We start from the raw sequence: 25,213 nt of genomic DNA on the forward strand, positions 1-25,213 counted from the left end.
ATGCTGTTTCATAAAGAAGCCTGAGCTTATGTTTGCAGGCACCAAAAACTGTATGTGGTCCTGCTTCATTCCCACTGCTCTGGCTGCATGGTTCAGCCCTCTGTGTTGTGCTGTCCTCAGTTTCTGTCTTACTCCTCTGCCGAAAAATTCAGGTCACCAAGCTGGTGTGAAGTAATTTTGCTGTGTTGACTTCCAGACTTTCTGCAAGAGCTTACATGAGGTGGGGTGATCCTTCCTGCGTCAGTAAGCTATTAGACTGGCTTACCTTGGAGGGATATCAGGACTTGTAGCATTAGCTTAAACCCAGTCTTTATGCAAATAGATATGTGTGGTGAAAACAGTAATTTCCTTTAAGGCAGGAGAAAGGAATTTCCTGGCAGTATTCTGTTTCTGACAGACATTTCTATTACAGTGATTAATGATGATAGCAAGGTTTATCTGCATTTATGACTCTTGTCTTAGAAGGCAAATAGTTGAGTTACGCAGCTTTACAGAAAAACTAGCTGCAAGAAGGAAGTTGCTAAAAATTGCTTAGTAATAATTTGGTTTGGTTTATTTTTGTTTTTGTTTTCAGTGAAGGGAGCAATCTCACCCCTGCTCATCATTACCCTGACTTCAGATTTAAGACGTATGCACCTCTTGCCTTCCGCTATTTCAGAGAACTTTTTGGTATCAAGCCTGATGATTACTTGGTAAGAGCTTGCAGTTTTCCTCTGAGTTGCAGGAGATTATAATGTGTAATAGTTTCATAGTGACAGAAGAGGATGCTTTAATGGTGCCCAAATGGGTGGTAAATTTTGTGTGTGGAGTGGTTTATAAGTATGAATATTTTTAGTGGTTTACAAAAATGTTATTCTTCATTTTTCCAATGGTTCCTGTAAAAACTTGCCTTGTTAATTGCCTGGAGTAACTTGAGTATTACTGCTCATTCAGATCATTGTTTCTAGAGAAGTTATAATCAGTACTTGTGTGACCTCTACCAATTCAGTTTTCATAAAGTGCTCTTGTATTACTTGTGTTATTTATTCACTTCATTAAAGAAGCGTTTGCCTGCAAGTGTTCCCATCTAGCCTTGAGAAAAGTGGATGCCAGGCTAAAGAAGAAGCATTTTATAGTGTCTCCTTTGTTCTCTGTATTTTATAGTTTGAAGCCTTTTTCCTTCTCAGTATTGAACTGTTTATGTGAGAAGTTGCATTTGCTGCCATCATAAAAGCAGGCTTTTCTTGGTGTAACCAATTTGTGCTGTGCCAGAGACAGGGATCCACTAGTTTACTTCTCCTGTAGTTCTGCTTTAGCAGGGTAGAGTGAAGCAAAGAGCTGGATTATTTTCTGAATGTTTGGTTCGTGTCCAGTTTGTCTCATGCCAGTTCACCCAACCAATCAGAGTCCCAATAAAAATTAGCAGTTGTGTACATCAGAATGTTATTAACTTCTTTTGAATGAGTTTTTAGATCTTTTTGTTCTGTTACTGATAATTGTTTCTTTAAAAACAAAATAATTTGAAATAGCTTAAATTAATAAAAAATTTGATTAAATGGTACTGGAACATTACTTAACATATTATTTCACTGACTTTTGTTGTGTTCAAGCGTATTATAAGGGTTTTTTTCTTTCTTGGACAATGAGCCTAAAAGCAAAACTTAGCTGGTTTTGTTATTATTTAGGTCGAATATGGATGTCTGATTTTAATTCTTTAGTACTATTTATTGATTTTGTATTACTAGCCCTCATGACAATAATTTTATATAAGAACAGATCATTCCTTTTAGTTCTAGATGTTAGCAGCAGGGAAGTGCACTTGGGTTGAGTTTGACAAAGGTGGCATCATGCAATATGTTGTTTAGCTATCTCGTTTTATGAGCCTGGGTGAAGAGACGTGTTCCTGTTGTGTTGCCAGCTGCTAAAAAGACTGTACTTCCTAGACTAAAACTATGGTTGCTTGAAACTTCTATTCCATCTAAGGAAGCATTTGCAATAGCATAAATTAAAGATTATAGAAAGACTTTTTGCTGTTGGTAAGAGATTTGTGACAGTCAGCCTAGCTGCAAAATAACTAATTGCTGAGGGAAATTCTCAGTAAGGGCAACTTGTTGCAGATTCTTTCTCCTCTTGACACATCAAAAGACTCCAGTGGTATGTTTCCACAGAAAAGAGGCAACTAGAAAAGCTAGTTTCAAGATCAGGTCAACCTTCTTTTCTTGAAAATGCAAAAGCAGATTTCCTTCAACAAACAGGTATTTTTGTGAAAGTTGAAATTTCAGTGTGCTTTGTTGTAACTGATGCATACCTCTGTTAGGGTAATACTCGCGCCATTTCTCACTCTTGAGAGTTTGCTCCCAGTAGCATGTGTCAGGGTTCTGTCTGAACAGTCCCTCTTGTTTCTGTGAGATCTGGATCTGCCACGTAGTGACTGTAATTCCAGTCCAGTATCTAAAACACTTTACTGTAGCAATATGCCAACAGTTTGTCCAGCTGTGAGTGAAGGGGAAGTAAAGTAAAAAGAGGAGAAATGACAGCAAGCATATGTGAGTTTACACTGTTAATTTGCAATTACAAAGCTCAAAGATGTACTTGGTGGGTAGACTTTTATTTTACAGGAATGAACTCAACTGTAAAATGACCAACACGCAGTGTAGGTTAATAACTCATGTTTATGCTATACTGTTTTATTGAGCTTTAATGTTTGGGATAACTGGTTTCAAATGCTTACAACTATGACAATTACTCATGAAGATTTTTGTATTTTGGCAAGAAAAATGCAGGGGTTGCAATGCAACTGCTGATATGCTCAGAAGGTCTGTAGTGTTACAAACCAGTATTGCTGTCCTATCTGTAGACAGTTGCAACAATAGGATTAATAAGAAAGGTCTTTCATATCAATTGGAACTAAGTGATGTGGAGTGAGAGAAACAGGAAACATTTTTATACTATGCAAAAGTCTCTTAAAAATTGCAAGCATAGGAACAACCTCAGCTGGAGCCAGGATAAGAAGATGCATTAAGGCAGTGATTTGCCATAGGAGGCATGCTTCTTTAGTTTAAGTGCTCACAAAATAACTTATCTATTAGCTTTTCTTGGATCACTTTTCTTTGCTATCACTACCCACTGAAATCAATGGCAAGACTCCAGTTACATTTAATGAATGTTTTCAACAAACAAAACTGTTTTTTCTTGTGGAATTGCTCAACTCATCTCCAGCAATGACCCAATAAACCAGATATTTGTTACTTGGAACAGTTTTTCATTTTGTTGTGAGGAGACCAGAAGTCATATTGCACAGCTAAGAATAATTCCCTGGTGCTTAGGCTACTTACCGTTTACATCCTGTGCGATTTTGTGTCTTTCAAAAACTGAAACCTTAAAATATTGGACTGTACAGTAAATCTCCAGGTGTGTAAAATTTATTATATATAACAGAGTGTGTGAATGTAAATTTAATTATATTGTATTTTAAGCAAGCTCTTGAGTTTAATAGAAACAGATTTCTTTATTTTTTTGAGCTTAATGTGTCCTCTCCATTTAGTTTGAGTGAAGCATGAAGTGTGAATTAATGGATGTTTAATAAATGTATGTTATCCCCTGTATGAGATCTGGTTCTACAAGTAAGTAATACTCCTTGGTGTCTTTTTCCTCCTTAATGTGATCGTAATTATTACTGTCTCTCTGTGAAGAGAAAGCCTGTCTAAGCATCCAGAACAATGGTCCTCCAAACCCCTATTTTTCCTGCTTACTGGTATTTAGTTTTTAGTTTCAAGCAGTTTTCAGTCAGAAAACTACTTTAGCAGCTGTACTAGGACTATTGTTCTAATGGTTTCTATGCCAATTTCACAGAAGAGGGCTTGCCTTTTTGTCTATAGTGAGAAACCTCTACTCCCAGCGTGTTTGTCTAACATCTTCCTGTACCTGTTTTATAAATGCCTATGAAAAGTGAACAGTTGCAGTGAAAATGTCATCTTAAGTCTTCTGTCTCAAGAGCTTTCAATGCTGGTGGTGTAGGGATGGACTCTCCACCTCAGCCACTCCCTGCCCTCCAGGGAAAATTTGACTGGTGCAGTGGGATGTGCAGAGGGACCATGCATTCAGATGCCCACTGCTCTTCCATGGTTGTGCAGCGTGTCCTGGGCAGAATGAAGTATAACAACCACCTTGCCAAATTTCGGCCAAATTACCGTGACCCAGGTTGCTGTACTGTAGTACAGTTGCTGCAGTTGAAGCCCAAAGAATGAGCTCCGTGATTCTCCTGTGCCTATCTAAACCTGCACTTCTTTGCATTAAACTTCTGTCTGAGCAATGCATGTGTTGACAGTGAAAAATAATTTTTGTCTCTTCCAGTACTCAATCTGCAGTGAGCCTTTAATTGAATTATCCAACCCAGGTGCCAGTGGATCCTTATTTTTTGTAACTAGTGACGATGAGTTCATCATCAAAACAGTTCAACACAAAGAGGCCGAGTTTCTTCAGAAGCTCTTGCCAGGTTATTATATGGTAAGTAATTGAAGACTGTATTTTACCTTTATTTTTCCTGTTTCACATCACACTTCTGAAGGTTCAGTTTCATTTGTTCTCTTTTTATCTTTCATTGGCTCTATCCGTATTTTTCATAATATTTTTGACATTTTTTATGTCTTTCAACTTTATATACCACACATCCATCAGAAAAATAGATAGAATAAATTTAAGATAATTGCTCTTCTAGCATTCAAGATGAAGCTGAGTTTCATCTTCTGATTTGATACCAAACTTTCTAGTAAGCTAGTAACAAAAAAAAGGTTTCTGAATTTCTAATTCAACTTTTTTTTCTCCATTTTGTGTTTGCCCTCTGCATTTCACTCAGAGTGGATAAAGAAACTAAACTGGTCAGTTTCACTTTTGTTTCTGGACTACTTCTGATTTCCATTTCTCATGTGTTAGAACAAAAATGTAAAAAAAAATCATAGAATTAGTTCAAAACTTAATTTTAAATGGAATTTTTAAGGCCTTATGCTAAATAGATTGTATGATTTTGTGTATGTCAGTCATCAGAAAGGGAAACTATTGATCCAGAGTAAGTAGAACTTAATTCTCCTTCCTTTTTTTCTTTTTTTTTTTTTTTTTTTTTAAGCAAAAGCCACTCTTATATATGAACAGAGTACACAACACTTTGGAATATTAGATCTGTGACTGACTTTCTTTTCTTTCTTCGCTTTCTTAAGTAAACACTTGAAGAGTTACCTTCTCACTTGTACAAAAATGGAAGAATACTGTCATTTATTACACTACAGTAACATGGATTCACTGTTTTAAAAAACGTATGCACTGACAGCATCAAAAAGAGCAATGGTGACTGCTGCTTTTTCTGTTGTTTTTTTCTAATCATGATAATCAGCTTAGCATAAGTTTTGAGTTATGCCAAAAACTGAGAGTCGTTGTATTCAGAAGGAGGATTTCTACTCTCACCTCTCGTATCCTCTTTTGCCTGTTGTGGAATTTGGATTATTGCACACTCTTCTGTTCTGATGTTCAGTTGTGGTTCTGTTATGATCTCATGATCCTGTGGAGACAACCTGGTCATTTGGCACTAACCCTCAATGTGAAAAGACTCATAGAGACAGGGATTCTGGTTTTCAGAATCGAAGTCAAGGTAATGAGAACTACCTTTGACCCAAACTCCCTCCAGCAGGTGGAATGCAAAGGTTGTTCAGGTCGGAGGAAATAAATCTTCAGAATGCTTTTAGGTTTGTCCTGGTCTGCTCTTTCATGGGAGGTGGAAAAGAGAAATGTGACATAGATGTCATTACTGCTCTGCTCTTGGCCTGTATAAGTTCCAGGCAAAAAGGCAGTGTTTATGCTAGCTTTCTGAAATACAGAGCCAGAAAGAAAATCAACTGGTCAAAGACACTATACTGAGTAGGAAAACATGCACAGTTTTCTTGGTGTTTATTAATGTCCTTTGGTATTAAAAATAAACTTTCTTAATCATATAAGTTTTTTTGAAAAATAGATGTATTTAACAATATCTCTTTTGTTGTAGAATCTGAACCAGAATCCAAGGACTCTTCTACCCAAATTTTATGGGCTGTACTGCGTTCAGTCAGGAGGCATTAATATTAGAATTGTTGTAATGAACAATGTTTTGCCACGAGCCTTGAAAATGCATTTCACATATGACTTGAAAGGCTCCACATACAAACGGAGAGCATCAAGAAAAGAGAGGGAGAAGTCCAACCCTACATTCAAAGACTTGGATTTCTTGCAAGACATGCATGAAGGGTTGTATTTTGACTCTGAAACACACAGTGCACTAATGAAAACACTACAGCGGGACTGTCGAGTGAGTAAAAATTACCAACTGTTTAAACTTCTGCGTTCACATCTGTTCTGGATTTACCTCAGCAAAACAGAGAGTGGAATGTGACTCCATATGTTGTTTAACCTCCATTCCTTTTCCATGCAATTTAGTTAGGAAAAACCATAGATGTCAAAGCATTGGTGAAGCCTATATTGTAGTTAAGCTGCTGGGATCTGAGATCATAGAATCATAGAATGAAATATCCTGAGTTGGAAGGGATCCATGAGGGTCATCAAGTCTAACCTCTGACTCCACACAGGGCAATCTAAAAGTTAAACTGTATATCTAACATGCTCTCCAAATAATTCTTCAACATCAGCAAGCTTGGGGCCATGGCCACTTCCCTGGGGAACTTGTTCCAGTGGTTGACCACCGTCTCACTGAAGGACCTTTTCCTAGTATCCAATCTGAACTTCCTTGGGTTCCTTTGAGCCATTACCTTGCGTCCTGTAACCAGAAACCAGGGATAAGCACCACCCTTTCTGCTCCCTCCATGAGGAAGTTATACGCAGCAATAAGGTCACCCCTCAATCTTCTCTGCTCTAAGCTGAGCAAACGTAATATCCTCATCCGTTCCTTGCAAGTCATGCCCTCTCATCCTTTCTTCATCTTTGTTGTCCTCCTTTGAACACATTCTAATATCTGTATACTCTTCTTACATTGTGGAGCCTGAAACTGCTCAGAGTACTCAAGCTGAGGCCACTCCAGTGCTGAGGATAGTGGGACAATCACTTCTTTCAACCAGCTGTGCATCCTGTGCTTAGGGCACCCCAGGATAGGGTTGGCCATTTGGGTCACCAGGGCAGATTGCTGAGTCGTTTAGCTTACCAGCCAGCACAACCCCAGATGCCTTTCTGCAGGGCTGTCCCCCTGTTTGTACATCCAGGATAACACTGATCCATCTGTGGAAATACAGATTAATAGAGGAAAAAAGTCCAGCAGAGAGGGTTTTTTAAAATTACTGTTCTTGCTTTCCATTAATTTGGATATTTTAATTATTTATTTTTTTTCTGAGACACAGTAAATAGCCCTGTGGTTCTGTTGTTACATATAATAAACTTCATGTAGAGCTGCAGGCTCAGTACTGCTTTGGTAAGTCTGCCTCTTGATAAATTAATAGAAGGTTTGAAACTTGAGTTGGGGAGGAGTGTCTAGTGGCAGCAGTCTTAGTTCTGAACCACATTTCTTCCTCAGCTGAAAGGTAGCACTTAATGTCCACATAACATTTTCAAGGCAGGAGGACTTCCTTTGAGAGGACCTTGGTGTATGAAATCAGTGCCTCTCATGGACAAGGAGAATTGTTGTAGGATGATTTTTTTTCTGTAGCAAAGGTTAGAAAATCAAAAGTAGGAAAAAGGGGAGTTATCCGGGTCTCTCAGAGTTTCACAAGATTCACAGGCATTGTGGAAAGAAATTATTGGCTTTGTCTGAGGGGAATCCTTAGAGTTTCACAATAAGATAGCAGAATGGGTAGAGTGAACTCATCACATAGAAGAGGCATCCTGAACATCAGAGTTTGTTGTTCGATGCCACCTGTGGTGAAAGATGGAAAGTGTTGTTTTTGCACATGAATAGTACTTTTTGTTTAATTATCACACAAGTCTGCAATGCCTTGTCCTCAGTTTGTAAAGCTTGGTGACCTAATGTTCAGCTGCATATTCAGTGTGAGACATTTATCTAACACCACACATTGTTCTTTCTGCAGCCTGTTGCAGTGAGCATTTCCTGAACCTCTGCCATGTGTGATAATACAGAATGCATCAGTATGTCACATCTGGGGATCTGTATGCCCTTTTGTGCATCTGCCCCCTTGTCGAAGGCTGCTTAGCCAGTCGAAGTCTGGGGGAATCTATTGTATAGAAAATGATAAACAGAATCTAAAAGAGGGAACTGAACTGAAAAGTAAAACCAGGAATTGAATTTTTACATATAAAGGGGACTTTTACTGGTTCTTTGAAACTACGGGTAGTTTTTTATGTGTTCTTTTTGTTTTGTTTGAGTGCTGAATTAAACATCAGCTTTTTTAGTGTGGAAGCTTAGATTAACAACTCTAAAGTTAGTCTGGAGTTCTTAAAGGCCCAGCTAAATCCTAATATTATTAAAAGAAAAGAAGAAACTTATATTTAAATAATCAATGTGTATGCATAACTATGCATATATACAGTATAGTATAATTGTGTGAGTCTGTATGTATGTATATGCACACTGAATGTTACATGTATATAAAAAAATCAGACTGGCATTTTTTTTCTATTCAAATAAGTCTTACTCTCTGTCATAAAACAGAGAGCAGACACTGTTATCTTTCACATTGCTGAATTTGCTCAACAAATGAGGTTGGGTCTGACTACCTGCCTTGTACTGCTGCCTTTAGAAAGAACAGAAATACTCCATCCATTCTGGGAAAAGGACATCAGTTTTTTGACTGCTTTTTTCTGCCCATCTGGTATTTGGATGGCTACTTAGTGTGAGTGGTAACTGACCTAGATTGTTAGGGCTCCAAAACTTGTAATCTCTGTTTCTTTTTATTCCAAAGTAAGAAAGTTACTGTAGGCACTAGAATTAAAAATTCATTTAAAAACAGGAAATTTTTGATCTTGCCAATGTTTCAGGACTAAGAAAGTCTCTTCTGTGTTGCTTAAATTTGGATTGTGTTTTCATTGTTCACACTTGCTATCGTAATCAGTAAGTAGTGGGGTTTTTTCTGGATTCTTTAATATAGACATCACCAGCTGGTAGCCCTTCTCCTCTGTAAGCCCCATAACTAAGCGCAGAGGCCTAGCAGAACTTGCTGGTGATGACAGAGGCGACAGTGGAGACCTCCTGTGATCTGTGTCTGCTGTTGCTGTATCACTGCCCCATTCAGCAATGAGTCCACATTTCTCTTGGTGAGCTTTTTATCACTTATGTAGCAGTAGAAGCTCTTCTTTATGCCCTTGACATCTTGTCTTGCAAGTCTCAATTCTCTCTGAGCTTTGGCTTCCTTGACAATAATTGCCATCCCTTCATGCCCAGGCAATGTTTTTCAGTTCCTCTTTCTCAGCCTGCCTGTCCTCCCCCACTCTGTATGCTGCCTTTTCATATTCAAACTGTGCTGTGCCTTACTTGCTTCGCTGAGCTGGGCTTCTGTTACATCTCCTCAGCTGACATACAACATCTTGTCAACTGGCATAGAGCTCCCTGCCAGGGAAGGATAGTAGTGGGTATAGTAGAATGATTTGGTTGGAAAAGACCGTTAAGATCCAAGTCCAACCATAACCTGTCCACTACTAAACTATGTCTCTAAGCACCTCGTCGACCTGTCTTTTCAATACCTCCAGGAATGGTGACTCAACCACTTCCCTGGGCAGCCCCTTCCAATGTCTAATAACCCTTTCAGTGAAGAAATTTTTCCAATAGCTGTTAGCTTCTCTGATCATTGCATAGAATTACCAATTATTACAGAATAGACCAAATTTATTTCCAAATAAAATTAGTTACAAATATTAACAGAAACTGTTCTGCTTATGAATGAGACCAAGAATTAAAAGCTTTATGGCCCATAAGCAAATAGTAAGTAAAAAGAAAGTCAGTAAAGACATTTTAAAATACATTTAGGGATTTCTTTTTTTTTTTCTTAAGAGTGCAGAAAATTAAACTTCACATCAAACTTAGCTGCTGTTTTGTTTCACTATAAAAACCTAATCCTGCAGACATTGTTTCTGTGTGTACAAATACCTATGTGGGGCAAAGGATAAGCTATGACACTAGGTGATGGGTTAGGTACAAATAACATTAGCATAACTTTATATGAGAAAGGCTAGAAATTAATTAATAGTATTTTATTTTTCATAGTTGATATGGAATCCAAACAAAGCTAGGTATCCATTATTACTTATTTGATCTTTTCTGGAGCTCTTAAGCGGTTTATTAAATAAAAATTACCTCTGTTCTGGGCAGACAGCACAGAGAAGTCACCTGTTCAAGTAATTCACAGTCCAAACACACAAGTAACGAAGTTTGTCTTTTGATCATCCTATGTTAAAAATTAAGACAGAGTTTTATAGAGGTACATGACAAAAATTTCTGTGGAAAAGGTACACCAGCACTTCTCATCAGTGTATGGCCCAGTGGTTTGGTTACAGAAACACTCTTAATATATTCCCTGTAATCCTTCAAAGTACAGAAGAATAGTAACTGTTTATTAAAAGAAAAAAAGAAGGAAGTCTCTTCTAAAACTGACAGTGTGGTGGTTACACAGAGATATTATTCTACAAACTGTTTCTCATCTAGTTACCCAACAAAGCATGTTATTGTAACATTAAACAAGAAACATGAATTTCAGGAGAACAGAAAATCACAGGATTCTATATATGCAAATCTTTGCTTCACATGCTCACACAGCTACAATATATTCTTGAATGTCAACTAGTTATATGCAGGAATTTGGAGTATTCTATTAAAAATAGCCTGGTGGTGTTTTTCCCTTTCCATCTGCTGCTAAGTCCAAGAGAAAATAAAATTGAGAAGGGCTTAAACTAGGAGTCCTTGTAAATAGAGTTAGCTCTATTAACTGAGTAATTGGAAAAAAATAATTTTAGTATTATTCCTTTTGCTTTTTACTTTGTAGTTAATATCTACATAGCAAGTTGTTTACCTGTCAGCACTCAGATAACCCTTTTTTGTCAGTCAGTGGTCAATTCCCAGTACTTCTCCTTCCTCTTGCATAACACTTCTTCATAAATAGCAGACATGAAAAAACTATCTGTGGAAATCAAACACTATTTATTTATCCTGTAATCTGGGATAAAATTGCCCAGAAAAACTGCTGGGCAATTCCTGACACATGAAGATTGAATTGGTGTTGTTCCCTCTGTGACAGAACACCTAATTTTTATAGTGTACTTTTGTATTGAAAAATCAGGAGAATTATTAGATGCCTCATAGCAGTATCGTCAGGATTATTTAGCTAATATCTCCACACAATCTGGAGGATTAAAGTTTGTGAACATCTTTTTTTGTCTGGTGGTCAGAGTAGGAGTTCAAGTTGTGAGGTGTTTTTTTCTTTGTCATTGCTTAAAATTTTTCAAAGTATGAAGGACAAAATGCATTGCTGCTAAGACTTTTAAGTAGAATCAGAAACCAAAAAACAGAATTCAACTTTTCTTATTATTGGATTTCCCTTTGATAATTTTAAATGAAAATTGAGGCTGTTTATTCCAAAATTACATTTTATCAGAATTCTTTTTTTTAATGCAATACTGTTACAGTTTCTGTTTTGGTGTTTTACTTTCTTTTTTAAACATTTACTAGCAATAGCTGGAAATTATCCTGTTGCAGGAAAAGCAAAAGGCATAGCTTATTAGGGGTGCTCTCTAAATTTATAAGAATTTCATGCAAGTGTTGAGGACTGTTCTAAACAAAGCTATGTGGTTACCTATGTTTCGTATGTAAGTTAACATGAGAAAATTAGTACATTGATATCTGTACTGCAAAATATCTGTTACAAAAGCAGTGACAATCCAGTTGTGGTTATGAGGTTTTTAAGAACAACCAAAATAATTTCAAGACATTTTAATTAATGACAATTATATGGCTTTTTAGAGTCTGCATTTTTCCTTCATTATATTAGCAAAGAACACTATGGGTTTTTCTAAGGAAATCACACTGTGAAAGTGGCATTAATGGCCTAAGAAAGCAAGCTGTGAAGGCAAGGAAATTAGAAGTTGAAGACAAAGAGGGTCACACCTCCTAAGTTTCAGGTCTGGGTGTTATTTTCATCACTGCTGCTTAACCAGTTGCTACAAGTTTCAAGTTTAACAGCTTGAACACGTCTGCTTTGTGCTGAAGCAACCGTAACAGAGACCTTGTATGATCAAGTTTATTCACTGGATTTTTCAAACCCCTTAGCAGTAGGGGAGGATGTCTTTGGTTTTCTTGTGTTTTTTTCTACCTCAAAGGGTCTATGCAAATTATTATTTAACCCAAATAATTTCAGTGACCCGTTCTATGGCATATGTGGGCACAACTTGAAGGGGTATTTGCAGCCTAGGGCAGAAGTAATAGATGGCATGACATGGAGATGGAGAATGTGCTTATCTTTCTTGAAGGGAAATGATACTTCAGATCTCTTGAATCGTTATATATTACCACTCTTGTAGTATCGATTGAAATTCCAAATATCTCTTTACTTTTACTTTGAAAATCAGAAACCAGATTGCAATTTTTAGGAGTGTTAGTTAACAATATGTTTCAAGAATTCTGTTGAAGTGGAAAGTGACTCCATATATGCTTTGGAGAGGTTGGTGATTTATTTTATTAGGATAGCTTGTTTCTAGACCAGACCATCATTAGACATTTGCCATTTGCGCACTTGTTTCTAAGAAATGCTTATTTTGTGAAATAGTCCTTTATTCTGTGGGTCTTTTATGTATCTCCTTACACTGGAGAATAATTATTGAGTCAGTGTAAAATCAGTATTCTTTCTGTTACGCTAGTTCCTATATCCCTTTTTCAAAGTGCTTGTAGGAAAGGAAAAGCTTTGTTGCATGGTTATCCACTTAGTTTTTACATTTCATAATTTTGTGAAATTATATTTTGTTGAGTAATGTTTCCTTGGTTTCTATAGAAAATGACCTGCTAACTTGAGTTGTTTTCCATGGTTAGCAAGTGAATGCAGATTTCTCTGTCAGACAGTATACAGCTTGGGCTGCATCTAAAATAAAAATGAAATTGTATGGCAGAAATACTTGCTTTGCTGTATTAGTCACTGGCTGATATAGTTGAGTCTAAGATCTAAGATGATTCACAGAATACTTTAACATCTGATCAGCGCCGAGAAAAGAAAATCTGATTCAGGGAGTTATTTTTGTGTGTTCTGAAATTACTTATTTTGTGATGCCATTTCACTGGGGGTTTTATGTGGTATGTAAGCAAAATAGTGCTTAAGGCTAGAAGAGGATGAGTGATGCTTGCCATCTGCAAGTTGTCAGAGCAGCTAAAGCCAGCCTTGCAAACAGCACTTGGTGATGAAGTCACAACATTTTGTTGACAGAATCTGCATAGCTAGTGAAATAACACATATATAAATACAATATGCACAATTTAATGTCAAGTTAATGAACCGAGCATTTACTTTTCATTATCAAATACAACACTTAGTCATGCTGTATACTAACAAATAAGACTATTGGTACTGAAATTGCCCAGTGCCATTTTACTAGCAAGGTGCATTTCAGAATGGTTACATGAGTAAAGATTGAATTTCTCTCACTTTAACTACACAAGAATTGTATTTCTGGGAGTTAATGTGAGTTTCTAGTTACTCCACGTGGATGACATCAGGTGTCTTACAGGGCTTTCTCATTTTCCTGTGAATATACCCCTTTAATATTGTGATTTGTTTGAGTGTTTTTCCATTAGATGAGGATCTCATTTTGGTAACTTTATAGCAAAAACTTGCTTCTGCTTCTCAAAAGCAGTTCCATCTAAAATCATCAAAGCTACTTGGAAGCAACTCTTGACCCAGGAAAAGGCTTATTCTTTCTTGTGTTCTCATAGGGTGATCCATGTTCAGAAATAGCTTGATGTGCTGCATTCTGTAACTTTTCCTTGGTGAACCAGATTAATTGTACAATTCTGTGTACAAAATGTTATTTACACATTCAAAATAAAAATTATTTGATATTTTAAATATTGACAATGATACATATGTGAGAACCCTTCAGATATATTTATCTGGAGGTCCCACTGACTGAAGTAGAATTTCTGTCTTAATACAGACTTGAAGAATTTGACAGGAAGTAGGTTTTTGTTGAATGCTGATGCCTGAGATTCTTCCTTGTTATTCTGGATAATTATGTCGTATCAAAATTTTCCTTAGAGACAAACAGGGGAGTAAAACATGCTTAGATCTGGACAAAAGATGTGTATTTGCATTAGGAGTGGCTGGTTTGGTTATCAAATTTCTAAGGGCAGTAATCAGAACTGTACATCCAGCCAATAGGCAGCCAGAGGGACAGATCATGTAACGATATCCTTTGTAGACTGGACAGTCTCTAAGTAGGGCCATGAATAGGGCGTCCAGGGGACAAGGGCCAGAGTTCATGTGTTGTGTGCTGTTTGTAAGAATGTGTACTGCAGTTAATGCATTGGATATGCAAGTGTTTCAATTTCAGAAAGAACCAGAATAATAAAATAACTACATGTTTTTATGATGTTTTTCAGTAATCCTAGAACAAAGTCTTAAATAATCAAAGAGATTTTGAGTCCATTGCATAGTACAAGTAGGGTTTAAATGACAGTGGTGAATTGATGTAGTCAGAAAGATTGATTTTATCACATAAGAGGTCCCTGTGGAAGAAAAAGCAGCACACTATACTGTAGCCTTCCATGAGGCTACATCCAATCCTAGACATAATTATGTAATTAGTGCAGTTAAATTATAATGTGTCTAATGTAATCTAATTCCAAAAGTGGTGAATAATAGGTTGAAGGCAGAGCTGTCAGCAGTTATGCTGTGAAACTGTAAAATAAAAGTGGCAATGCTTTTTCCAAGCCTGACTAGCTGCTTTAATCTGGCTTTGTGTTAAAAGTGTTTCCGACTGTACTACTAAGGTAAATATTTTGATAGAGGATCAATTATTCGGATTTTTTTTAGCCTACCCAGAATCTACATTCAGTATTTGGTGGCAAACATCCACTATTACATATTTTAAATTAAATCATTATAATTTCTTTTTGAGAAATCTGAGTAGAGGATAGCAATAAACAAGCAATAAACAAAATTCTAGAAATTTGGCACAAAGTTTCTCTTCCTCTGTACCTGTTAGCTGTGCTGTTTTTGGAATTAGTGATTGTAAGCCAGGAATTTATTAGCCACCAACATTCCCACACAATGCACAATACAATTTCATTATCCTATTGTGTAGTAATCTTTCTAAAGTAAATCTAAATGCTTTCTGTTGTGTCCTGAAACCCTGTGTGAGTTCTATCATCGGAGGATGCTGTGGAGTACTAACTGTCATATGTTAGCAGCTTTTTTCTTGTTCTGTTTGAGCTAACCAATCTCTGTGCAGGGTTGCTCTGAGTAATCAAACCTACCACATCTTTTAAACTCCTCCTCTGTATCTGGCCCTCCTCTGGGACTCTGAATGAGGCTGTGCCCTTCTGCACTTGGTTTACAGTGTGTTATTCTTTGTTTTTTCACTTAAAGTGCTTACAATGGTGCTAAAATTAAAACACCATGTTCCTCACAGGAGATAAATGCCAGAGATTGAAAATAACTCAGCTGTACTGTACATTTGACCTCTGTGTGACATAATGAGTAGTTAATATAGGTGGAGTGGAACAGAATTTTCCTATCTCTTTGTCTGTATACTTGGACGCTGGAGTTAAAATTATCTCTGAGGATGTGTTAAGTAGTAGGCTCCCTTTTCCTCCTCATACAGTTTCACAGACCACTAGACCTTTCCTGGTGATTGCCAAAAGGTCTCATTTTGGATTTGGGTGTCAAAAATGGCACCATTATTTTAAGGCATTGTGTGCCAAAGCATATAATGAATCATTGCTGATCTGCATGAGGTGAAGGAGAGGTAAGTGACACAGCGTCTCCCTTCCTGGTTGCTACTGTTTTTCCTCCCTTCACTTAGCACTGCTGTTATATAAGATACTTAACACTGTTGCCATCTGCTTAGAGTTTGGTTATATTACTAGATGTGATCAGAGCTTGTTTGAGTTCATATTTGCATATTGACTAGAACTGTACTTCCTTGTAATGGCAGTATGCCAGACTCCGTAGTGATGTAACTGACTAGAAACTTAAGACAGCACATGTGCCTGAAAGAAGAAAGGCAGCTCGCCTGCTGACAGAGGCAAAGTGGTTGATAGAGCTGAAAGAAAGGGCTGGTTGGTTAAGTCATGCTTCAGAAATAAAACTGCCTTTGCAGTTTTGATATATCCTATTTAGCCTAATTAAGATAAATTAATTATTTTTATACTCAAATCCCATTAGCTGTTAATGAGAGGGTGATACCAAAGGCATTTTTTTGACATTTGAAAGCTCTCCAATAATGCTTTCTCAGTTATAAACAGCAGGTGGAGGAGAGGTAGAGAGTAGTCCAGGCAAAAATGCTCAGTGAAGTCTGGAACATGCACTAGCAGTAACTTGAAAAATATCTATAGTTCATAAGTATATGAGAGAACTATTGAATAATTATTTGCTATAAATAAAAAAGGTGCTGACTGGACCTTTCTTCCTTGACTACAAAATAACTTCAGGTTACATTTGAGCTATGTGTCTTTACTTCCCACTTGTAACAAGAGCATTGAGATGATTAGCTAATTAGCACTTTGACTTACGTGGGGTAGTAAAAGATTTTTGTTTCATTATAATTGAAGCACAAGAGAAACTTGTGCTTTGAGGGCCTATTTTTGCTTACATTCAGTCTGTTTCTTCAGATTTGGAGTAGTGTGCAGGCACTCCACAGTTTTGTTCAAAATGCTACTGTGTAATTCATATTGTATATAGCGATGTTTTGCTTCAGTGCAACCATTTCTTTGTTGATAGGTTCTAGAAAGTTTTAAGATCATGGATTACAGTCTGCTACTGGGAATCCACATACTGAACAGTTACATGAAGGAAAGAGAAGGAGAGAGTTCTCAGTGCACATTAGATCCAAAACGTCCTGGAGGCCAGAAAGTTCTCTATTCCACGGCAATGGAGTCTATACAAGGCCCTGGGAAGTCAGGGGACTCTGTCACCACAGCGACAACAAACACGTAAGTGCTGTAACCTGCTTTTAAGGTTACTATTAAAACATGTACATTCTGTTTCTGCAGTCTGTGCTGCTTGGTATTAAGAGGCAAAACAGTCAAAGATATACTGCATTTCAGGAATTGAATGATTAAGCCTTTTTTTCCCCCCACTTCGAAAAGCTAGACCATCAATATTTGCTGCAGAGCAGGAAATTAAAACAGTGATCAGTAGATTGATGATTGATCATCTTTAAATACATGGTAACAAATCTGGTTAGTTCAGAGTGATTTATGTATGCACAAGTGCATTCATTTAGAAAAGAGATATTATGAGAGTTCCAGGTATAATCTAATTTTAACTGGCAGCAGCCTGATGATCCATAAGCAAAAACTGTTTATTAGCACTGAAATGGATTTTCCTACAGTGGTTATTTTCATCTCAAAATAGTATACTCAATACGTAGAACTGTATCATCAACTGCTGAAGTGCAGTCATATCCATGTACAGTATTTCCTGAGATAAGGAACTGTTGCTTTCCTCTTATTTTTCTATCTAGCAAAAACTGCAGTAGAAATTTAAGTATATAGATGATAGTTATTCTGTTGTTTCCTTTGAAATACATCTAGTGTTAATGACAGTATTATGTTCGCCATATAATCAGTCCTTCACTGTAATGAGTGTTTAATTTCAAATTAAGGATTTACTTCTCTCCTGGTTCTCAAGAGCTGTCTAGTTAAATACAGCTGATGATATAGAAACATATGCTTAAACCTATGGCATACAAATGGGAGGATTAGCATATTTAGTATTTGTAGAGAGTTTCCAGATGTTCAGAGCTCTAGAATATAGCAACAAGAGAGCTCAATTTCATTCAGTTTTTACAGTATTACTCACATTCACACAGAACATGGTGAATTCTCTTGTGTAGTGGCAGAGGTATTGCACTAGCAGTTTTGGGGAGTGTTGAGTTTTGGTTTTATTTTGTTTGTTTGGTTGGTTTGGGTTTTTTTTAAACTGAAAGTCAAAACTGATATAGGTGACCCAAGAAAGTCCCTGTGGTTATGATGTATGGAAACCTGCCCTGGGCTCCCACATCACTTGAGCTGATGTAGCACTGGCCACATCCTGAGCAGTGGAATACCACTGCTGAAAGCCTGCTGCAGCAGTTGAGTTCTTCCTTGGGCCCCTTCTGCTGTCTCCTCTCTGGTATTGACATAACTGGTAGTGATCTCACTGAGGTGGATGAAAATAAGCCTAGATCTTAAAAAAAAAAAAGACCCCTGAGTCAGTTTTCTGTTGTGGTTCATTATAATGCCATACAAGCATGAGGACTGGAATTGATATCCAGCAGCAATAACTGCTGCTTGTACTGGATTAAATTTCCAGTCACAGGTTCCAGGAAAAACTGACAGAATATAGTTTTGTAAACCACTTAAGTGCTTCTGAATGTCTGACCAGTTAATTGAGATGGAGTTTATGGTAACAGGGTTTTACAGCAATTTAAACTCCACTTTTTCTTACCTGGTTTCCTTTGTGCCTAGAATAATTGAAAAATCCTTTCACTTTCACCCTTTCTCTCTCCTCCTCCTCCCACCCAAAAAAAAAGTTTAGTAGATGGTAGCCCTGTTTTGTCAGAGGAAGGCACTACTGTGCTTTAGTAGCAGAATGGGGTAGTATGTTAGTACTACTGTGTGCTACTATGTTAGTACATAGTACTGAATGTCTTTGGTAGCTGTTTCAGGTGTGTATTACCTGTTTCTCAAACTGTTAAAAAAGATTTGGAGGTATTGCATGTGTTGCATCTTCATTATCCTTTTCTTCTGGTTTTGTATCGGGTCCATCAATGTCAATAGAAGCTGACAAACTAAAAATTTGATTTCAGTCTCTGGTTCTAAAAACAATGGACCCATTTTTCTAGGTGGTGGAGTAGGAAGAGAGGGTCTTAGAAGAATGTTGTTCTTTAAGGTCATGGTTAAGTAAATACTCTGAACTAATTGGTGGTCCAGGCAGTCAGGTTTCTCAACTTGATACTGTTTCTTTTTCTGTGGCTAATCTGTCTGCAAAGAAATTCTGGAAAAGCACATACTTAATTTTAAAAAAAAATATGCAAAACAACATTTTCAGACTTAGAGTAATGTGCAGGCTCTCTACAGTTTTGTTATGTGACAGAACTCCCCTTTAGCTAGGCAAAATTGTTTATTTTAATTACAAATAAACTTTTGTATACTTTTCTTCCAATTTTCATGACATCTAAGTATTTCCAATTCTATTACTGTTATCCTATCCTATCCTAAAAGTTATCCTAAAATACTCTGTTTATAATGGGTATATACCACTGAATTCCAGATACTTTAGGTTTGCCATTTATAATCAGTTGTATGCCAAGTGACACACATTTGACTGACTTTGCACTGTGGCATCTAGCTTTAATGTGCCTATTTCTTTTGGTTTTCAAGTGGGTACAGTTCACCTGCTAACTGATGATCAGAGATGTCTTAAAAAGATAACTATGTTTTTGTTGTTTCTCTCAGAATGGGAGGTATTCCAGCTAAAAGCCATAAAGGAGAAAAGCTACTTCTATTTATGGGTATTATTGATATTCTCCAGTCTTACAGGTAAGTTGAATTTCATTATTTTATTGATTAAGCTATTCTGAAATTACTTACAAATATGGAAATTTTATAAAGCAGTTCTGATTTTGTTTTTGTATGAGTAGGTTAATGAAGAAGCTGGAACATTCTTGGAAAGCTCTTGTTTATGATGGAGTAAGTAGATTTTATTATTTTTTTCAACTGCTGATACTTTAGCTAATGGAACTTTGACTTATGTTGACCAAGAAAGACGTGGCTCCAGTACATGTATATTTATATACCATCACCAATTGAGCTGTTGGTGAAATATTTTATGTCCATTTCCCAATACATGCTCTGATTTTATTTGTTGATTTTTTCAAAAAGTAACTGAAGTGATCAGCTTGTTATTATAACTTACACAAGACAATGGCCAATTAGCAGGACATTGATGAATCTGTAACTAAAAAATGTAAGTAGTGTGAAAAAAAACATTTCAAATGCTAGGAAGACTTTGTAGAATATGCCTGTAGAATTCATAACACATAATTTCATAAATTAAATACTTTTTTAAAGTTCTTGAATAATTAACCTCTAAAAAGGAAGAACTTGTTGGAGTTCACTTGTTTTGAGTATACCTGAAACGTATGATATAATTTACTCGAGGTGTCCAGCTGCCTTCTTGATAACTTACTTGTGATTTACTTATGGAAAAAGGGACTGAGACCATTTTCAATCTTGTAGGACACTGTTTCAGTTCACCGACCAAGTTTTTATGCAGACAGATTTTTAAAATTTATGAGTACAAGAGTTTTCAAGAAAGTTCAAGGTAAGAAAGTTGTCTCTTTTACTCTTTTAGCTATTTTAATAGTCATTACTTTATAACACTCCTGACTTGGCAGTAACAGAATCAACATCATGTAGCACTTATGTTGCCAGAAGTTGAATTTCTTCACTAAAGCTAATGGGATTGTACTGTAATAGTAAAATGACAGAAAATTATTTACCATGTATTTTTGCTATATCAGGGGCATCTGAAGGTAAAACAGCTTCCTTTATATTAGCATTGATATAAAGATAAATGTCATGATCTAATGATGTGTCAAGTCCTGCATCTGGTATTCATAGGAATAACCCCATTGAGTTTAATTAATTTAATTTACAAATGTAAAGATTGTATACATACCACCTCCAGCATGTTTGAAAAGATAGGGATTCTTCCCTTTGATACGAATTTCTTCTGTGCTTTATCAAGGAAAAAAATCATAATTTGAATATTAATAAAGTCTTTTGTCTTTGTCACTATCACGTGTTTCTAGTTTTCTCTTTCATTTCTTCTTCCTTTAGCTTTTAGTTAATTCTCAAGGACTGTTAGCTATTTACAGGGTGTGGTGGGTTGACCTTGGCTGAAAGCCAGGTAACCACCAAGCTGCTCTATCACTGCTCCTCCTCTTCAAATGGACAGGGGAGAGAAAAATGCAACAAAAGGCTTGTGGGTTGAGATAAGCACAGTGGGGTCACTCACCTATTACCAATCACAGGCAAAGCAGACTTGACTCACGGAAATTAATTTAGTTTATTACCAATCAAATGAGAGTAGGATAATGAGAAATAAAACCGAATCTTAAACCTCTTTGCCCCCCACCTCTCCCTTCTTCCCAGGATCAAGTTCACTACCAAATTCTCTACCTTGTCTCCCCAAGTCGTGCAGGAGGATGGAGAATGAGGGTTGTGATCAGTTTATCACACATTGTCTTTGCCGCCCCTTCCTCCTTAGCCTCTTCTTCTGCTCTAGTGTGGGGTCCCTCCCACAGGAGACAGCCCTCCACAAACTTCTCAAGTCTGGCTCCTTCCCACAGAGTGCAGTCCTTCAGGAACAGACTGCTTCAGCATGGATCCCCCACAGGGTCACAGGTCCAGCATGGGCTCCTCTTTCCACAGGTTCATAGGTCCTGGCAGGAGCCTCCTCTAGCATGGGCTTTCTGTGGGGTCACAACCTCCTTCAGGCACATCCACCCACTCTGGCATGGGGTTCTCAATGGGCTGCAGCTGGACATCTGCTTCACCATTAACATCCATGGGCTGCTGGGGGACAACCTGCCTCACCATGGTCTTCACCACAGACTCCGGTGGAATCTCTGCTCCGGTGCCTGGAGCACCTCCTCTCCCTCCTTCTTCACTGAATACATAGTTGTTTCTCTCACGTATTCTCACTCCTCTCCTCTGAGTGCTATTGCATGGCAGGTGTTTTTCCACTTCTTAAATATGTTATCACAGAGGTGGTACCACCATCACTGATTGACTGAGCCTTTGCCAGCAGCAGATCTGTCTTGGAGCCAGCTGGCATTGCCTCTGTCGGACATGGGGGAAGCTTCTAGCATCTTCTCACAGAAGCTACCCCCATAGCCCCTCTCCTGCCAGAACCTTACCACACAAACCCAATATATAGGGGAAAGAAAAAAAGCCAGGAGACACCCACAATCACTACAGAGGAACATCACTACTGAGAGTTGTCCAAAGGCTTAAGCTTGTGTCTTGCAGCAACAATTTTAACTATTGCTTGTTGCTTCTCTCAAATAAAAGTAATTGATTTCTATAACTTAAAGTAGACCCTGAAACTGTAGATTCTCTTAAGGTATTGGGGATGAAGGGTAAATTGGTCCTATGTAGTTGAGTTCTTCCTGTATGTTGCAGTTTAACCCTGGAGGGAAACTAAGACCCACATAGCTGCTCACTCACTCCCCCCAGGTGGGGTGGGGGAGAAAATCAGACGGGTAAAAGTGAGAATATAAAGACAGTTTAATAGGGGAAGCAGAAGCTGCATGTGCAAGCAAATAAATGTAAAGCATTTATCTGCCATCCATTGTCAGGCAGGTGTTTAGCTGTGTCCAGGAAAGCAGGGCTCTATCACATGTAATGGTTACTTAAGAAGACAAAATGCCATAACTCCAAACATTCCCTACTTTCTTCTTGTTACTCCAGCTTTTATTGATAGCATAATGTCATACGGTATGAGATACCCCATTGGTCAGCTGGGCTCCACTGCCCCAGCTGTGTACCCTCCCAACTTCTTGTGCACCCCCAGCCTACTTGCTGGTACTGCTCAGCAGTATCTAAAACCTTGGTGTGCTATCAACACTTTTAATCACAAATCCAAGACATAGCACCATAGAGCTACTTTCAAGAAAATTAACTCTGTCCCAGCCAAAATGGGTGCACTGTACCTTCCAAAGCATCCAAACAGTGCAGTAACTATCATGTAGGCATATGGAGTTACATTTCAGCAAAAATGCTGGACAAATAGCTATCACATTTTGTTTCTTGATTCCAAACTGATAAGAACAAATTAATGTTGCCTTAGTCCCATGGAGTGAGCTGTATAGATATTTTATCATAATCTGGGTACAGCTTTGATGCAAAACAACAGAATTTGCAAGTATTCAGAAGCAAACTTATTTTCAGACTTGCTGCATTTCACCTGACTTTGAAAATTAACAGAGGGAATTCAGCTATCATTCAGGAATACAGCTCTTGAATATAAGTTCATATGTTCATATCTACCTTGAATTATAGTCCTCCAGGTATGATAAGTATATTCTCATTGTACAATAAAAAAAAAAAGCAAAGTTTATAGACTTATCTTACAGTCTACTTCCCTCAAAAGTTCAGAAGAGGTTTTATTTTCACTAAGCTTTCTACCACTGAAAATCAGTGTTTTTCAGACTGTACTGGCCTTTGTTAGTCTCTATTTTGTCTAAAGATTATACCACTTTTCTGAAGACCAGTATCCAACTGTTTTTGGAAAGAATCAAATTATTTGGACTGAGCTTGTGAAACTCTGTCCACAAAAAAACAATGTTAGAGACATGGCAGATTAGAACAACATACGTCATTATGTCTAAAAGAGCAAGAAAGAAGAGGGAAAACTTATAACGAGGAGCAACAAGAAATCAGAAGTGCAGGTGATAAGTACTTTATGGAATTATTAAATAAGAAGAAAAAGAAAGGATAGACTGATGAAAGGAGAAAGTTGAGGCAAGTAAGAGTAGAGTGAAGCAGTTTTTGGAAGAACAAGAGAGAACTGGAATTAACTCTAGTTGGTGATTCCCTATATGCATGATATGTTGTGACAGCTATTCAGGAATACAAGACTTTTGAAGAGTCTTATAAATATTAATGAACTGGTAGATAATTCCTCTATGAGTTTGTCAGACTACTGAAAGGGAATTCAGTCTGAAGCATCACAAGTGCAGAGAAGGATGGTGATGCTGCTGTGATGCATTCAGTGTGTGTGCAGTGAGGAAAGCTGTAGGAAAGACCTGAAGAATGCACCAGCAAGGCAAAAGATGAGTGCCTGGGGTTCACTGTAGCCCAGGCTGCTCTTTGCGGAAAAGCTGTTCTGATTATCTGGGCAATAAGGGTTTTTTTCAGCGATTATGGTAAGTGATACAAAACCTTATTATAAGGCATACAGATCAGCTGGTTTAAATAGCATGCACCCTCACTATCTTACTGCTTTACTGCCAAATTATTTTTTTTAATCTGTGGAGGTGCTGAAACTGCACTTTTTTCAGTAACAGAAGGGCTTAGCCTGTAGGAAACAGTGTTTTGTGAGTTTCATGGGTTTTTATAAAGCAGAGTTCTTGATAAATATAGATTGACTGCCTAGAACTGTGTAGTTTGTAGAGAAACTTACACTCTAAAATGGATCCTAGTTAGCAGTTTTAAAATCCTACTTGTGGAACTGTATTTTGTTTGAAGTTGAATGTCAAAATGTGGAATGGACATTTAGCTCTGATAGTACAGAAAGGGTATTGAGCATATGGCATTATATCAAACTGATAGAAGGTATTTTGTAAATAACTTTTTGACCAGTGTTATACTGGTCTCTTAACATTGTCTTTAGTTATCTGGAGTGAGAAATAAATCTATGTGGATTGAAGTAGAACAAAATACAAATTAAGGATAGAACTAAATGACGTTTAAGTGAAACAAGAACGGTTACAAATACTAGCACAAATTAACAACATGTTTTCAGCATTTAATCCTTCAGAAAAGGATAATTAATGTAAAAATAAAAGATTCTGATGTACTAGACAAAATATGAAGCAAAATTCAGCAGAAAGGAGGAATAAGCCTCTTGAGACTTAGATCTCTTAAACTCTCAAATAATTTTGCTAGAGAACTGGTGGTAGCTCTGTTGTCTGAGACAGTACTTAAAGGAACGCCTCTGCACTGATAGTGAGTAAGGAGTACACAACTTGATAGTTCTGTCTGTTGGACAAAATAAGTGTCTCATGCAGCCATATATATTTCCTGAATATTTGAGACTTTTTAAGAGTTCTTTCTAATTCTGACTGCTAGATTTATGTCAGCACAAAACACAATCTGTTCTGTTTTTGAAAACTACATTGTACAATTAAGGACATCATCCCTAGTTTTCTTTTCAATCTTAATTTGTCTGTCTCATTTTTTCAGGCTATTAAGCTGTCTTAATATCCCACTCTTATTGATCTGCTCTGTATACAAGGCTATTAATCTACTTTTATATGGATTAGTGGTTCAAATGCATTATCATTC

The 25,213-nt window shown here is 37.2% G+C and overlaps 1 protein-coding gene across 1 annotated transcript in view; it reads left to right on the forward strand.

Annotated features, from left to right (window-relative positions):
* Nucleotides 1-535: 535 nt before the first annotated feature.
* LOC104541421 (phosphatidylinositol 4-phosphate 5-kinase type-1 beta-like) overlaps nucleotides 536-25,213 on the forward strand; it is a gene marked incomplete at both ends in the record, with an annotated part of 29,714 nt that continues 5,036 nt past the window's right edge. Inside the window, 7 exons of the mRNA XM_010185478.1 lie at nucleotides 536-692; nucleotides 4,333-4,485; nucleotides 6,011-6,310; nucleotides 16,875-17,086; nucleotides 19,595-19,678; nucleotides 19,780-19,828; nucleotides 20,378-20,462. Of these exons, the coding sequence (XP_010183780.1) occupies nucleotides 536-692; nucleotides 4,333-4,485; nucleotides 6,011-6,310; nucleotides 16,875-17,086; nucleotides 19,595-19,678; nucleotides 19,780-19,828; nucleotides 20,378-20,462 (1,040 nt within the window). The remainder of the gene's footprint in view (nucleotides 693-4,332; nucleotides 4,486-6,010; nucleotides 6,311-16,874; nucleotides 17,087-19,594; nucleotides 19,679-19,779; nucleotides 19,829-20,377; nucleotides 20,463-25,213) is intronic.

The sequence above is a fragment of the Mesitornis unicolor genome, unplaced genomic scaffold (assembly GCF_000695765.1).
Source record: "Mesitornis unicolor isolate BGI_N332 unplaced genomic scaffold, ASM69576v1 scaffold11915, whole genome shotgun sequence".
Classification (NCBI taxonomy): domain Eukaryota; kingdom Metazoa; phylum Chordata; class Aves; order Mesitornithiformes; family Mesitornithidae; genus Mesitornis; species Mesitornis unicolor.